Genomic DNA, 16,111 nt, shown 5'->3' with positions numbered 1-16,111 from the left:
AGCAAAGCCACTGGGAATGGCTGTGGGGAGATCCTGAGCATGGAGCTGGGAATGGCTGTGGGGAGCCAGATCCTGAGCATGGAGCTGGGAATGGCTGTGGGGAGATCCTGAGCATGGAGCTGGGAATGGCTGTGGGGAGCCAGATACTGAACATGGAGCTGGGAATTGCTGTGGGGATCCAGATCCTGAGCATGGAGATGGGAATGGCTGTGAGGAGCCAGATCCTGAACATGGAGCTGGGAATGGCTGTGAGGAGCCAGATCCTGAGCATGGAGCTGGGAATGGCTGTGGGGAGCCAGATCCTGAGCATGGAGCTGGGAATGGCTGTGGGGAGCCAGGCTGGGCTCATGGAAGCCAGGCTGGGCTCATGGAGCTGGGAATGGTTGTGAGGAGCCAGATCTGAGCATGGAGCTGGGAATGGCTGTGGGGAGCCAGATCCTGAGCATGGAGCTGGGAATGGCTGTGGGGAGCCAGATCCTGAGCATGGACCTGGGAATGGCTGTGGGGAGATCCTGAGCATGGAACTGGGAATGGCTGTGGGGAGATCCTGAGCATGGAGCTGGGAATGGCTGTGGGGAGATCCTGAGCATGGAACTGGGAATGGCTGTGGGGAGATCCTGAGCATGGAGCTGGGAATGGCTGTGAGGAGCCAGATCCTGAGCATGGAGCTGGGAATGGCTGTGAGGAGCCAGATCCTGAGCATGGAGCTGGGAATTGCTGTGCGGAGCCAGGCTGGGCACACAGATGTTCCAAAAATCCCAAGGATCCAGAGATGGAAATTCTCACCACAACTTCCACACAAATGCCCACCAATATTTTCATTTGCCCTGAGTTTATTACATGATATCACTTCAATCATGGATGTTCTGGTTCAGATCCTGTCACCTCCAAAGCCAGCAGGACAATCCAAGGCCAGAGCCAGGCCTGACTCACGAGCTTGGTGGCTCATTTGTAATCAAGAAGGAACAAGGAGTGACCACACACAAGGTTCATCTGACAAATGCTCTTTTCTACACCAGAAACAAACACACTGCAGCAGATGAGAGCCTCAAGCAGTCATTTTTCTCAGTCCAGCCTCTGCTTTCAAGTTTTTACTGGTGCTTCAGCCCTTGGGAATTGTGTTAAATGATCAGCATAAAGACCAGCCACAGTCAACTCATGTTTGTCTTTTCTCACCACCCCAGCCAAGGACATAAGAGGACACAGGGCACACAGAGTCAACATTAAAACTCAATTTTTATTCCTATTTCATTTACAATATTCAGACTGGTTAAAAAAATCCTGGTTCTCCAGACTACAGACTTTAGGAATGTGTTTGCTTCAAGCACAAGACATCTCTTCTTTCCCAGAATGAGGGTGAGTAGAAGAGCTCACTTCCAAAAATTTTTCCATGCTGCAAGCATCTCTCTTTTCTGCAAGTTACTGTCAATGTTAATGTTTTCAGTACCCAATAAATTTCCCTCAGAGACAGCACATGAATTACAGTCTGTGACCTCAAACATCACTCTAAAGTCATCACACTCCTGACTTCTTGCCAGCTTTCAAACAATGCTCAATTATAGCTCAGGATCTCTGAGTGGATGAGATATTTCTTAGGGATAGATATCTAGATGCAGAATTTCCTTCTGGATGAAATATTCCTTAAGGACAGATATCCGGATGCAAAGCCCACATGGGTGCATAAATATATTTTTTCCTCTATTTTAAGGCATGGGAAGAAAGATGAAACTTCATCTTTGAAAGCTGAACTGTTGCTTCTGAGCCCTTGACTATGAACTCCTCAGTTCAAAAGCACTTTCCTACATGTTTGTGTAGAGCAGGTTTCAGGTATGTGTCCAGGACAGACATGGAGAGGTTCCTCCAGTTCCATCTTCTCCCTGAACAGCACACACAGCTGCCCCTGCTCAAAGCAGACACCCAGCATCAGCCAACAGCAGCAATTTCTGCAGCCTCCTGTGACCACCCAGAACTTTATTCTGTGACAAATCCACGCTCAGCTCCACAATCAGCACATCCTCCTTCTGGAGCAGTCACCCCTGGGGAAGTGGTCAGTGCAGCAGCAGCATGAACAGAACAGACTCCAGTGGGCAGGAAATCACTACTTGAGTAGAAGGGGGGAGCACGAACTTGAGTATTGCATGCAAGGTGCCTTTGTGACCTCCAGTACCCAGGAAACAATCAGCTGACCTTGCAGGACACTCCTGAGGAGTGTGGAGGTCAGCAGCCCTGGGCAGAGCAGGTTTCCCACGAGAACTGAGGAAACAGAGGGAAATGCAAGCAGCACAGCAAACCATGGAGCAGTGTGAGTGTGAGCAAGGGGCAGTGTGGCACAGTGCAAGACCTTTCCCAGCCCTTACAACACCACCCATAAAACAAAAAATGTTGGCAGCTGCTATTCCAGATGCTGGAAATGCCAAGAGTTTCATTTCCAACAGAAATCAAGAGTTAACCATTTTCTGGGCCATGACTGGGACTGAGGGTGCTTTTGAATCAAATCCTGCAGGTGCCCCAAGTGATTTTGGCCACAACTTGGGGACAGGCCTGGCACACCCCAGCTGCTTCACTGTGAGATCCAACATCCTTCTGCATTGAGTCTCAGTGACAGCACAAGGGGGAATGGCTCCCACTGCCAGAGGGCAGGGCTGGATGGGATATTGGGCAGGAATTGTTCCCTGGGAGGGTGGGGATGGAATTCCCAGAGCAGCTGTGGCTGCCCCTGGATCCCTGGCAGTGCCCAAGGAAGGCTGGACACTGGGGTTGGAGCAGCCTGGGACAGTGGAAGGTGTCCCTGCCCATGGCAGGGCTGGACAAAATGCTATTTCAATTCCCTTCCAATCCAAATCATTCCATGAATCTGTAATCCAAGATGCTCTGGGATCAGTGTTCAGGGCTGCACATTTTCTGCAAACACCCTACAGATATTGACTGAGGGTTACCAGGAACAGCCAAGAGGGAAGGCAAAGTCATTGACCTTCAGGAGGGATGGCTCTCACACACAGACAAGAGTGAATTTCCCAACTGCTCAGACCAGACTCCCTGTGTCATTTCAGTGCTTTGTGTTGCAAGACAACTTGTGTGGTGCAATAAATGCTCAGAGGGTTTAATGCAGAAACGTTTCAGAGGTTTCAGCACGATCTGAGTCCTGCCCTTCACTCTCACCCCTCTGTGCTCCCCTGGCTGCAGCCAGGCCTGGCCATCATCTCCCTGCACAGGGCTCCTTCACACCTCCCACAGCATCAGCTACCAACCCACCCCTCTGCTCCACATCCACAAAACAGCACCAGCACTTCACCCAAAGGCACTCCTTCCCATTCTAGACAAGGGGCTTCCACAGCCCTGCTGTACACACAAAGGCAACCAAGGAATCCACAGAATCATGGAATGGGTCAGAAGGGACCTGAAAGCTCATCCAGTTCCACCCCCTGCCATGGACAGGGTCATCTTCACTATCCCAGCTTGCTCCAAGCTCCATCCAACCTGGCCTTGGGCACTGCCAGGGATCCAGGGGCAGCCACAGCTTCTCTGGGCACCCTGTGCCAGGGTTTCCCCATCTTCACAGGGAACAACTTCCTTTTAATAGCCAATCTAAATCAATCCTCTTTCAGCTTTAAACCTTGTCCTGTCCCTCCAGAGCCTTGTCTGAACCCCCTCTCCAGCTCTTTTGGAGCCCCTTTAGCTGTTGTTTCTTCATGAGAAAAACCCCAATTTGACACATTGCTTGGCCAGACAACACCACAGCCCCCTCAGCTGCTCAGACTGCTGGGAAGCAGCAGGATTGTCCCAAAATCCCACTGCAGCCCAGGCCCTGGTGCTTCACGGAGGACACTGAAAGCCTCCATCCCCTGGAGCAGTTCCTGTCACAGGGACAGGGCTGGGAATGACTTATTTTTATCCCACAGCACCTTTCATTTCCACAGGGGCAGAAGGCAATGCTCCCTTCCACAGACACCTCCCTGCCTCAGCAACAACTGCAAAACCAGAGAGAATGCAGGGCTCTGGCTGCTCTTGAGGACAAACCCCACCTGAGGAAGGAAGCAGAGAGATCCCACACACAGCCTGGGTGCTTTGCCAGTGCAGGAAAACAGGAAATGGGAGAAGCAGAGAGACACTTGCCATGTGTCCCAGCAGGATCTGAGCAGTGATCCACGCTCCCAGTGAGGTGTGAGACAGCAAACACACACCACAAGTGCAGCCAGCACCACAGGCAATCCAGCTCTCCAGAGCTGTTCATCTTCTCCAGCCAACAGCAGGGAGATGAATCTCCCAGTTTTAAACTCCCACGTGGTAAAGAGCACCTATTTATAAAAATTTTTAAACAGACAAAAGGCCAAGCTTGGCCTGGAAGCCACTCTCTGCATCCATGTGCTCCCTGAATGACTGCAAGAAGTGGCTCATGGCCCTGGGGGTCTCACCCTGGCAGGTTCAGCAGCTGGAAGGATTCCACCAAATGAGCCCAAAGCACACAAGGGAGGACATAGGAAGGAGAGAAGGAAGAGGCCAGCTGAGCTGCAGAGGAACAGAGCCCTGTGCTCAGCTGGTTCTTCCAAGCAGGACTGCAAGCAGAGGACAAATAAACCTGTGACCATCCTCCTCCTTTCTTCCCAGGATCCACCAAACTGCTTGAAAACTTTTTTTTTTAACCTTCTCTACCCATTTTTATTTCTTTACTCTTCTGCAGGAAGAAAAGCAGGTTTAAACATTCAATTTTGTATCTCTTTTTATGTTACCAGAGATTTTTAAAAATGGTGTAAGAGGGGACAGAAGCCAGGCCACTGCAGGGAATTCTCCCACAGGAACATATTGCAGGAGTTAGCCTTCAATGATCCTTGTGGGTCCCTTCCAACTCAGGATATTCCATGACTCTCTGGTATTAAGGAGCACAGAGCAGTGAAAAGCAGCACAGTGCCCTTTTCCCAAGTGTGGGAGCAGGATCACATCACATCCAGGCTCACTTAAGCTAAGCTGTCCTGACTCCAACACTTCCACATGGGAGCAGATTCTTTTTATAGAGACTGGCATGGCACAAACACTTCTCATGGGGTTGTGTGAAGGGATAAAGGTGAAGCAGCAGGATGTGTCCCCACAAACTGCCAGCACAGGACTGCACTAATCCCTCACTGGGATAAGAAATAAACCAATTTGTAAATTAAAACTACACCTAATGGTATAATGGTCTATTATATGGCAGAATGGCAATGATACATTTTGAATTTGGAAATCAAAGCCACACCTAATGCTAATAGTGGAGTTCATGTATCTGTCCCCTGGGACAAAGGGCTCACTTACTTCCTTTACAAGGCAAATGGAAACAGCAGAAATATTTGGAGGATGGTATCTTGAATGTCAAACAAAACTCTAATTCTCTCTGTACCCACATGAGGATGCCTCACTTCAGGGTAATGCCTGACTTCTTCATATTGATGTTTAGTTACTTTACGAATTCATCCTTCCTAAAACCCTAGAAATTGTAAATCTTCATGGAAACACTTTGGACTAAATTGCCAACATTACCCTCACTATATTAAAGCTGCAAGAATTAGGATTGTTCAGCCTGGAGGAGAGAAGGATCCAGGGAGAGCTCAGAGCCCCTGCCAGGGCCTGAAGGGGCTCCAGGAGAGCTGGAGAGGGACTGGGGACAAGGGATGGAGGGACAGGACACAGGGAATGGCTCCCACTGCCAGAGGGCAGGGCTGGGTGGGATATTGGGAAGGAATTGTTCCCTGGCACAGGGTGCCCAGAGCAGCTGTGGCTGCCCCTGGATCCCTGGCAGTGCCCAAGGCCAGGCTGGATGGGGCTTGGAGCAGCCTGGGATGCTGGAGAGTGTCCCTGCCCAGGGTGGGACTGGATGGGTTTCCCACCCAGGCCATTCCATGATTCCATGATTAAAGATTTTGTTCCCCCCCAAGTCTGACCCTGTGACACACCAGGCCTGACACCACAGCCCTGTGACAGAGAGAGGCTCCAGCTCCATCCACAACCCCAATGCTTCCCACAAACACATCACTGCCTCCCTGCAGCATCCACAGATTCCTTCCTGCAGCTCTCAGCCTCCACTGCCTGCAGAACCTGACTCTCACAACCATTAAACCTGCTCAGGTATTGTGCACTTGGAAATCAATTGTACAAATCTTGATGGGATCAATCCTGCTCTCACTGCCTGTGCTTTGTGCTTCAGTTAACCTACAACATTCCAAAAATAGGGAATACCAGCTATGGGCAGCCAGAGGTTTCATTCCTGCACTGCAAAGGCACCTTAAGGCTGCAATTGTGCAGCAGAACTCAATCCAATCCAGCAATTACAGACCTTATCAGTGCTGGGATACAGAGCTGCAGCCTCTCAAGGTACTTACAAGGAACAATTCCAGCCTGGATGTCTGCAACTGTAAGGAGGAAAAAATGGGCTTGTTACAGAGCAACAAAGCACAAATTTCCAGACCTTTACAAGTCAACTTTCAAATGTAAAATTAAATTTTTAAGGAGCTTGCATCCATAGGTTTTTACACTTTGAAGCAGAAATTTTTACTTCCTTCCTTGAGGTGAAAATGAAGAGGACAGAGAGGGAGAGGCAGATGCCTCACCCAGCACATAGTCAGTGTTTATCCACAAAAATTGCAGGTTCCTGGGAAAACAGTTCCAGGGCAGCACTCAGCTGGGACATCCCAGAGACTGCACAGGTAAAAAAATAGGAAAATTCCTGACCATCAGCTCCTAAGCCAATCCCACTCCTAAAAGGATCAGAAATACCACTGGTCTTTGCCTCCCAAGTGTTCCAGCAAAACACTGTACTTAAAATAAGCTTTTACAGATAAAAGCCTGATAGAGAAGTAAATCCCATAAATTTGGCTTGCCAATCCTCAGGCTGTCCCAGTGCCAGGCAGGTCCCCCATCAACTCAGAGTGCCATGGACGTGGGGGATGGTCTGTGAAACACCAGGACTCCCCCAGCACTGACAGGACAAGGCTTTTCCTCATCCCCCATCAGCACCCAGAGAGTTGAAGGCAAATTCACAAAAAGTATCAGAAATAACCCTAGAATGGTCCATGAAATGTGTCTGGAAGACACCTCAGGTCCAGCCCCCTGCTCTGAGCATCTGCATCCAGACAAGGCTGCCCATGACCTTGCCTATCCACAGCTGCAACAGCCATGAATTTCCTCTGCAGACCCCTATCCCAGTAGTCAGTGCTCACTCCCAAGTCAGCATGCTTCCATGTGTCCATGCAGGATTTCCCAGGGGTTCTCCCAGCCCTGTGCCTCACCCTGCCAGGCTGTGTCCCCTCTCTCATCCCTGCTCCAGCCTCATCCTGGCAGGCCCCAAAGCAGACTGATGGCCCAGGCAGGGCCCTCCTCTGCTGAGCAGAGGGGACAGTCCCTTCTCTCAACACTTCTGCCAACACAGCCAAAGCCACCAGTGACCTCTGGTCTCTCCTGGCCACCTGTTTGTCCCCAGGGGCTCCTCTGCAAAGCTGCTTCAAGCAGCAGCCCCAGGGCAGGGCTGAACATCCCAGGGCTGCCATCACCCTGCTGCTCCAGCCTGTCAGGTCCATCTGAAACCCAGAGCTGTGACCTCTCTGCTCACTTGGCATCACCCACAGCTGAGCTGCAGTGGCACTCACCCATTAATAACAACATTACACAGCAAATACTGCAACTAATGAACTGTGATCTTATCACAGCTACCAAAAACCAATCAAATGATATGTGCTCTAATCAATGCCTGAGAGGATACAGCTAACTGGAGCACCACCACCACCACAGCTCCCAAAGGGAGATTGTACACTGTGTACAATTCCAAGTGGGAGCTGATAGTGTGTCATGTGAGCCAAATGTAAATCATGAGGTATTAAGATGACTGTCACCATTGTACCAGCACAATTAGTTTGAACACTCCCTTCCTCCTGCTTATATAAAAATTCCATCAGTGATGGAAAGCCAGGGAGACTTAAGCAGATTCTCCCCAGCACAGACCACAGAGACACAACTGACAAGGAATGGAAAACACTGCTGGGGTGAAATGAAGCCATGGAGTAGTTCCACCTGACCACACACTATAAACCTGCAGCACCTTCTGCTCCACAAGCCCTGCTGGGAAACACCACAGTGGCAACTTGGGAATAATAAACAGCAGATGAACAGCATGCAGCATCAGTCACAGGAAGGATGGAAGGTCTCAGCCTTCCAAGAACAAGGCATGGGGCTGCTGGAGCACAGCCCTGACACCAGGCACCACCCAAGTACTCCTGGACAGAGCCTGCCAAAAAGGGCTTCAAACCAAAGGCTGAAACTGAGCACAGAATCACAGGATCATGGAATCTCCTGAGTAGGGAGGGACTCACAGGATCATCCAGTCCCACTCCTGGCCCTGCCCAGACACCCCAAAATCCCAGCCTGTCCATCCTGGAGCTCTGGCAGCCTTGAGGCTGTGCCCATTCCCTGGGGAGCCTGGGCAGTGCCCAGCACACCCTGGTGCTTTATTTTTCCTAAAATCCAACCTAAACCTCCTCTGACACAACTTGATTGACTCCTCACGAGCTGTGGGCACAGCTGCCACCCTCACCTGCTGCGCAGCACCTCCACACCTCAGAGACAAAAATCTGCTTCTTTAATCTTGTGGTCTGCACTCCTGCTAGTCCTGGAGAGGAGGGGTATATCTGTGTCCTACTGCCATGAGCACATCCCAGTCACCCATGTCCATGCTCCAGCCAAGTCCACCCAAACTCACCCCATCTTCCAAACTGGGACCGGTGTATTTTTCAAGCGCTTCCAAGAAGAGCCACCACTCCTGACAGTTGCAGAAGACCTGAAAAAAAAAGTTTGTGGAACCACCCCTGTGCATTTCACAGGAAAAGAGAAACTTCAAAAATCATGAAGATTTCCAGAGCTGGGGAATTAGTTGCCATGGATATTTGCTGCTGTGACAAATACTCTAATTCCATGCTGGGGTGAGTGACAGGCACAAAGCACCAAGTCAGCTGGGAACAGCAACACAGCAGGGCTGGAACACAGCACACACAGCCCCACGTCTCTGGGAGCATCCCTGAGGAAACCAAGCCCTGCACCTGAACATCACCAGCACCAGGAGGCCAAGTGAGTCCCCAAAGGAGCTTTGCTCCCATCCAGGCTACCCAGCCCTGCGGTCACACCCATGGCTGTGCCATGGGAAGGAGAATTCACTGTTCTTTGAGAGCCCACCCAGGCACAGTGTTTAGATGTCTGTGCCAGCCAACCATCCTGAAGTGAGAGCAACTTACTCACAACAGCAATGCACAACCAGCAAGCCCCAAGGACAACACTTTCCTGCTCTATGTTTCTTAAAAAGTTCCTAGAAGAAATCTGCTCTAGCTATTAATAACAGATATGAGTGTCACTGCTTTGTGTTAAAGAAGGAAAAGAGAAAGGCTCTGACTCCCACTTCACCATATTTACCCCCACATGCATTGCAGAAGATGCTTTAAACAGCCACACGTGCCCAGACAGTGCTCTCATCCAGAAAGATTTGGAGAATTAAGACTATTTTTAGGGAATGAAGCACCTCCCCCCGAGTCACTGCAGGCACATATATCTATCCGGTCGTGATTCAAAGCAGAAATAGCCTTGAAGAGTTAGATAAAAATAAAACTGAAAAAAAAAAAGTCAGGAAAGCCGATACTAACACAGCTTGGTGTGAAAGGAAGGGCAGGGAAAACAGAGGTGACAACGGGTTTGGCCACAGTCAACAGTGCTGACACAGCAGCAGCTCTACCAGTGCTCCTGTCACAAAGTGACCTGTGAGCAGCTCCTGCCCCACAGCCATGTCACAGCAGGGAGCAGCATCCCAGGCCAGGTACAGCCCTGCCTGCAGAGGGAAAGCCAATCCCAAAGGCCTGGAAGGGGCCCAGAGAGGAGATGTGCTGCCATTTGCTCTGCTCCGTGGCAGAGCTGTGCTGCTGCAGTCCCACGCTCCCATCTGCATCTCTGTTCCAGCGCTGATCCGCTGGCAGCCCCAGGCTCTGCACACACGGCTGTGAGTCAGCACCACTGCCCCAGCACCACACACACACCCAGCTCTGCTTCCCTCCAGCTTCAGCTCTGCCTGCCCAGCCAGCAGACACGGGAATATTATGTCATTCATTATTAAACAAGCTTTTTGATCGAAACCAAACTGCAGAAAGATCCCTGCCACGGTGCTGCAGGAACTACTACAATAATTAAACAGTATAATGAGGACCAGGAGGGATATTTAACACCTCCAGTTAGCTCAGGTTTGGAAGCACCATCTTTATTTAGGATGCTGCCTGCCCTCCTGACAGCACGCTAAGACAACTCACATTTCAGGGAGACAACCTGAGCTGCTGGTCATCAGCTGAACAGACCTACAGGGAGCAGAGGGCTCTGATATCACTGATAACAGTTCAGGCACCTAAAATTACCAGGCTGAGTTACCCAGCTACAACTATTGATATGCAAGCACAAAATACAAACAAACTCAGTAGTCTGACCTGCTACAGCATAACTCAACCTACAGATAATGAATGTCACCATCGTTCAGAGCACACTGCACTGACTGGAAACCCCTTTTCAGGGGAAAATGAGGCAGGACACAAGGGATACTGCATGGAAAAGCACAGCAGGTTCCTCACAATACTCCTGACAAGAAGGATCAGCTCCTTCCCCGTGACTCACTGTGGGTACAGAGGATGACAGGCCACACAAGCACCAACTTAAACCTGTAATTGGAGCAAGCCAAGTCAGAGCTGAATACGTATTTCCCTGGAAAAAGACAGGCAGGGGAGCTGCAGGAAGAGGCAGGTGATGCCAGTCACCTCTGTAGGCAAAGGACAGCCATCCTGCTCCTGCAGCAACATGACAGCAGAAAGATCAAGGGCTGGTAAGGGTTTTCCATGGATAAATGGATGATGTCCTGGAGCAGGAGCCAGTCCACAACCACCTCTGCTCCTAAAGGTCAGCACAGCCCGTGAGCTGAGGGAGCTCCAGCACCATGTGGGAGAGATGCAGGGCTGGACAGTGACCCCCTGCCCTTGCCTGGGACAGCAAAGCAGAACTACACCAGTGTGTGCTCCAGCAATGGAAGCTGGACCAGGGCACACCAGAAAGGGGTAACAGGTAAGGACCCAGGCAGCTGAGCCCATAAACACCCTGCAAACAGCTCCAGGAGTGAAAACTGTGACCAGCATCGAGACAGCAGCACAGGCTGCTGTGCTCCCACACAAATCCAGAGTGCTCTGCCCCCTCAAAGTTTAGCTCTGCACAAGACAAACCAGTTATTTCTTTGACAATTACATCAAATTGAGTATTTGGCCAGTATAGAATCATGGAATGGTTTGGGTGGGAAGGGATCTCAAAAGCTCCCCTTTTGAGCAGGGCAGGGACATCTTCCACAAGACCAGGCTGCTCCAAGCCCAGTCCAACTCAGCCTGGAACTTGCAGGGATGGGATGAGGGATGGCACCAATCCCATCTAGCCAAATGAAGATGATATGGATAGAAATAAAGCAGAAAGATGGGCCATGGCTCTTGTCACAGTTTGCAACCATCAAGCAGAATCAGACACAGCTGTAAATCCCCTCACCCAAGCCACGAGGGAAACATCCTCAAGGATAAGATCAGTGTCTCACACCCCCCTGCAGAGTCAGCAGCAGTTGCTGCTTGGACTCAAGTGAGCCCGACCTCCTCCACAGCACTCAGCTGGGAACAGAGCAACCCAGCCTGGAACCAGCAGCCCAAAGAGCATCACACCCACCCCCACAGCACCCCTCAAGTGCCATGTGGACATGAAGTGTCCTCACAGAGCTGTGGCAGCACCGTGTCCCCAGCAACAAAGCACAGCGAGGAGCTGCCTCCAGAATGGGCAAATTACAAGGAACAACAGCAAAGCACCATATGGATGCAGAGAGTGCCATGGGCAAACAAGCTGACTGGGAACACCAATTACTCATCACTGTTTAAAAACAAGTAGCTGAAAGTCAGGAGAGCTGCAGAGCTCTCCTGGAAACCTGTGTGCTTCAGAACCCAAACACTCCAGACTTGTCAGCAGAGGGACAGGGTGTCACATTCTGTCATGTACAAACTAAATGGAAGGGAAAGTTTTCCCCTCCAAGGGTGGTCCAACACTGGAAGAGGGGCCTGGAGAGGCTCTGCAAGCTCATACCTTGGAGATTTCAGGGGCTGGAGCACAAGTGAGATGAGGAGCAGCTGAGGGATCTGGAGGAGACCTTGTGGCTCTGCACAACTCCCTGACAGGAGGGGACAGCCAGGAGGGGGGGGTCAACCTCTGCTCCCAGGGAACAGGGACAGGGGAGGCTCAGGTTGGATATTGGGAAAATTTCTTCATGGAAAGAGTGGTGAGGGTGGCACAACTGCCCAGGGCTGTGATGGAGTCCCCATCCCCAGAGGGATTTAACAGCCACGTGGATGTGGCACCTGGGGACATGGGGCAGTGGTGGCCTTGGCAGTGCTGGGGGAATTGCTGGATCAGAAGCTCCCAGAGGTCTCCCCTGGGCCCCCTCAATCCCCCCACATCTCTACCATCAGTAGATGTTTTCAAGTTCCTTCCTGAAGTCCCCTCCTCAGCTTTCAATGGAGTCTCAGCACAAGAAACAGGAAAAAAACTCTGGGTTGTGGTCAAGCCCTTATGATGCCAACCAAGAGTTAATGCTGGATAAACAGAGCTGGTGAAGAATGCTGCTCTGTGAAAGGAAGCTTTTCCAGGGAAATGAGCTGCAGGATGACCCAGACAAGACAGCTAAAGTGCCCCAGGCACCCATCACTGCTCTAAGAGAGGAGTTAATGCTGCCTGATGGAAAAGCCTTTCCCTGCCCAACAATGACATGGTTTTCCCCTCTCCACTTGTCATTGCTTTCACTCTTAGACCCTGTGCCACACAAAGCACTGCTGAAGGCTCTCCAGACATCCAACCCACAGGTACCCATCCCACAGAGGAGCCAACAGCCCAGAGCCCTTAAGAAAGGTCAGCAAGCTGCTGGGAGAACACAACACTCTTGGAGCATCCATGGTCACATGAGCCAAGGCCAATCTTCCATGAATTAATACTCACCTGAAGATCCTCTCTAATCTCCTTGAAAACACTTATCTGTTCAAGGTGATTAGATTCTCCCATACAGAGCTGCTAATTATAGATAATGATTAATCTGAGTGGCAGCCTGCAAGAGGAGTTCAGAGAGTTTGGATCATTAGCAAGTCAAGCAGACTAGTCCTGCATCCCCAAACTGCCTTCCCACGCCAGCATCACTGAATCAGCCAAAAAACTTGGTCAAAAAACAACCTAGGAATAACAATCAAGGGCAAGTAAAATGGTCCAACCATATTGCTGTGGATTTAGGAACTTCCCAAACCCACACACCTCACTCCAGAGGAGAGTACTACACAGGAACTCCTCAAGAATTCCTCAGCAGTTGTTATTTTTCACAGGTTCAGAGCAGGGAATACAAAGCAAAGGCACATGAAGTTTCCCTGGCAGCAACACTTGATGTCTTCATCGACGTAGCCAAGACACAGGAGGCTTTAAATGTTCCATTTGGGGAAAATGCTGTAATTAGAAGCTTTCATTCAGCAAACTGTCCCTGTGAAACCAACTGGGCAGCAAACAGGCACTGGATTTGGCTGCTGGAGCAAACCCCTCAGAACAGCTCCAAAAGATGGCACAGCACCCACCCACACACCAGCACCACCAGGGACACCAAGGGGACACCCGTGATTTCAGCAGCTCAACTCTGCAAACCAAAATCCTCCCAGGCAACGTGACAGCCTGGGGTTTAAAGCTAAAGAGCCAGCAGCAGGAAATCCAAATGCAACAAAAAGCCTCAACCTGGAACGAAATCAATCCACACATGGAGGCAGCTTGGGCACCAGGGGACAGCTTTCCCAGTTTAGGTGATTTCAGCACACAAGCAAAATGAAGTTTCTACAAAGAAGTTCCTACTCCTGAGCAGCCACAGCTAAATCAAGGGTGCTGTGACAACACAAGGAGAGCACAGCAGCTCACCTGCAAGGGCAGGAAAGGAGACCTCAGATGTGGAGCTGCTGAGCTGGGATGAGCACAGAGACAGCAGAAAGCAAGACCCGTGACTCTCAGAATGCCACAGACCTCTACAGAATAGAGACAAATATAGATACCTGCTCTTTATCAGTGAACAGGCAGCAGCCTGACACCTGCCTGGCTCCTGTCATGGAGCTAGAACTCATTCCAAAACAGAACTGCCAGTTTTTACCCCAGACTGTCTCCAAGGAGTGCTCCCAGATGAGCAACTCAAGCTGACACAGCCACTATTTCAGAGTGCTGGTTTTGCAGAGTATCATGGAGGCTTTTCTCCATTTAAGAAACATTTCACCACGTGTTCTGCACTGTATTTTTGTACTCCTGACTCACAACCAAATTAATTCAGTTGTCATCAAGCCCAGTGATGAAAAGAAGCACAAAACCCTCCAGCATCCCTTTCCCCAAGCAGCTGCTGAAGGTCTGCCCCGCCTGAAAGCTTCAAAAACTTTCAACTCCTTCACATGCCGCTCAGAATAATTTCCTTGGGTGTTTCTGTTTGTTGTTTCAGCCTAAAACAGATCAAATGGTCTTAAAATAAAGCTGGTTGTTCCCATCCAAAATAATTGCTGAAGAAAACAGCTCATTCGATCACGACAGACTCTGCATCAACACACAAAAATTATATTCTGACATGGTTACAAGCGGGGTGTTAAACTCCAACAGCATTTTTGAGCAGAGTTAAGGCATTCCAGACAGGATTACAGTAAATTAGGTGAATTACTGAGAGGTAATTACATTTTTTGGGGGGAGGTTGTTTGGCTTAAGTTCTTTGAGGGTTTTCAACACCACCAAGTAGATAAACGCATCATTTACTTTCTGCACTGCTACCTGCTGTGGTCCTACCCCAGGACCCAGGTTCCAGGTCTCTCCTAGAGCTGGAAGAGTTTATATTCCCACCTGACAGGGAGCTAGAGTTCTGCGATCTGCTTCAGGCTACATGTCAGCAGCTGGAGCTGAGAGGAAATCAGCTGATGAACTTTATGTCGGGAGGAAAAACAGCTTTGGCATATAACCTTTACAGAGAATTCCTGTCTCAAGGGATTTGGCACTTTAAAGACTTATTATTTTATAAAGCCCAATCACCTCTAATAACCAGGATTGTTTCTGTGTCCTGAAGTACGGCCAACATCTGAGGGTGACAGAACACTTGTGCTCCAAGTGACAAGAATAAACACGATCCAAATCACAGGTCTGGGTGGGAAGGGACATTAAAGCTCCTCAGGTTCCAGACCCCTGCCATACAGAGGGACACCAACACCCATGTTTGTATTCTCACCAGCAGCACGAGAGGAGCTACAGAGGGTGACACCGCTTCGGACGCAGCCCCGTGTCCGAGCCCACAGCCGGTCTGCAGTGCGCAGGGAGCCCCAGCAGCACAGCCCCAGCCCGGCCCGGCATTCAGCATCCCAGGCCGCTGCCGGGGGAAGGATTCCCGGCTCTGGCAGGGCAGGTGAGCCAGCTGAGGGAGGAGGAGGGTTTGGGCTGTCTGGCTGCGATTTGGGCAGCTGTAGCAGCCGCTGCAGCAGGAGCGGAGGGATGGAGAGAAACAAGGACGGGAGATGCAGGGCGCTCCATCATCCCGGGGCCCCGCAGCGGCTCTGCAGGATCAAAATCCCAGTCTGGCTTTAAACGAGGAAAACAAGCCCGAACTAAGCAACACGAGGCGATCTGCACTGCGTGTCCCCCCTCCCGGCGGCCCTGCCCGGCCCCCCAGCCCCGGTACCTGTAGTAGCTGAGCAGCCCATTGCTGAGCACGAACCAGCGGCGCTGGTAGCCCTTCAGGTAGTTGGTCCACTTGAAGAGCCACCCCTTGTAGGTGTCGGAGCCCGGGGGAGCGGCGGGCGGCCCCCCCGCCGGGCCCCCGCCGCCGCGGCCACCCGGATCGGCGTTCATGGCCGGCAGCTCGTGGCAAGCCAGGCAGGGGACGGCGCTGAGGAGCGAGACCAGCCCGCGGGTGCCGCCGGCGCAGAGCGCGGCTGCCTTCCCCATAGACCCCGCGGGGCCCGGCCGAGGCTCCGCCGCTCCCGGGGCGGCCCCGGCCCGTCCGCACCGACCGGGG

General features: G+C 51.1%; 1 protein-coding gene across 4 annotated transcripts in view; it reads right to left on the bottom strand.

Moving 5' to 3' along the window:
- OSBP2 (oxysterol binding protein 2) overlaps positions 1-16,111 on the bottom strand; it is an 87,064-nt gene extending 70,953 nt beyond the window's left edge. For 2 of the 4 annotated variants that reach the window (XM_056504373.1, XM_056504375.1), the window contains exons 1-3: positions 15,776-16,111; positions 8,720-8,797; positions 6,351-6,380 (exon numbers count right to left, since the gene is read on the bottom strand). In XM_056504373.1, the coding sequence (XP_056360348.1) occupies positions 6,351-6,380; positions 8,720-8,797; positions 15,776-16,041 (374 nt within the window). In that variant the 5' untranslated portion in view covers positions 16,042-16,111. The remainder of the gene's footprint in view (positions 1-6,350; positions 6,381-8,719; positions 8,798-15,775) is intronic. The other 2 variants (XM_056504376.1, XM_056504377.1) reach the window with 2 other exon arrangements.

Source organism: Oenanthe melanoleuca, chromosome 15 (assembly GCF_029582105.1).
Source record: "Oenanthe melanoleuca isolate GR-GAL-2019-014 chromosome 15, OMel1.0, whole genome shotgun sequence".
NCBI lineage: Eukaryota > Metazoa > Chordata > Aves > Passeriformes > Muscicapidae > Oenanthe > Oenanthe melanoleuca.
The sequence above is the reverse complement of the archived record's forward strand: the minus strand, read 5'-3'. Positions and strand labels throughout refer to the sequence as shown.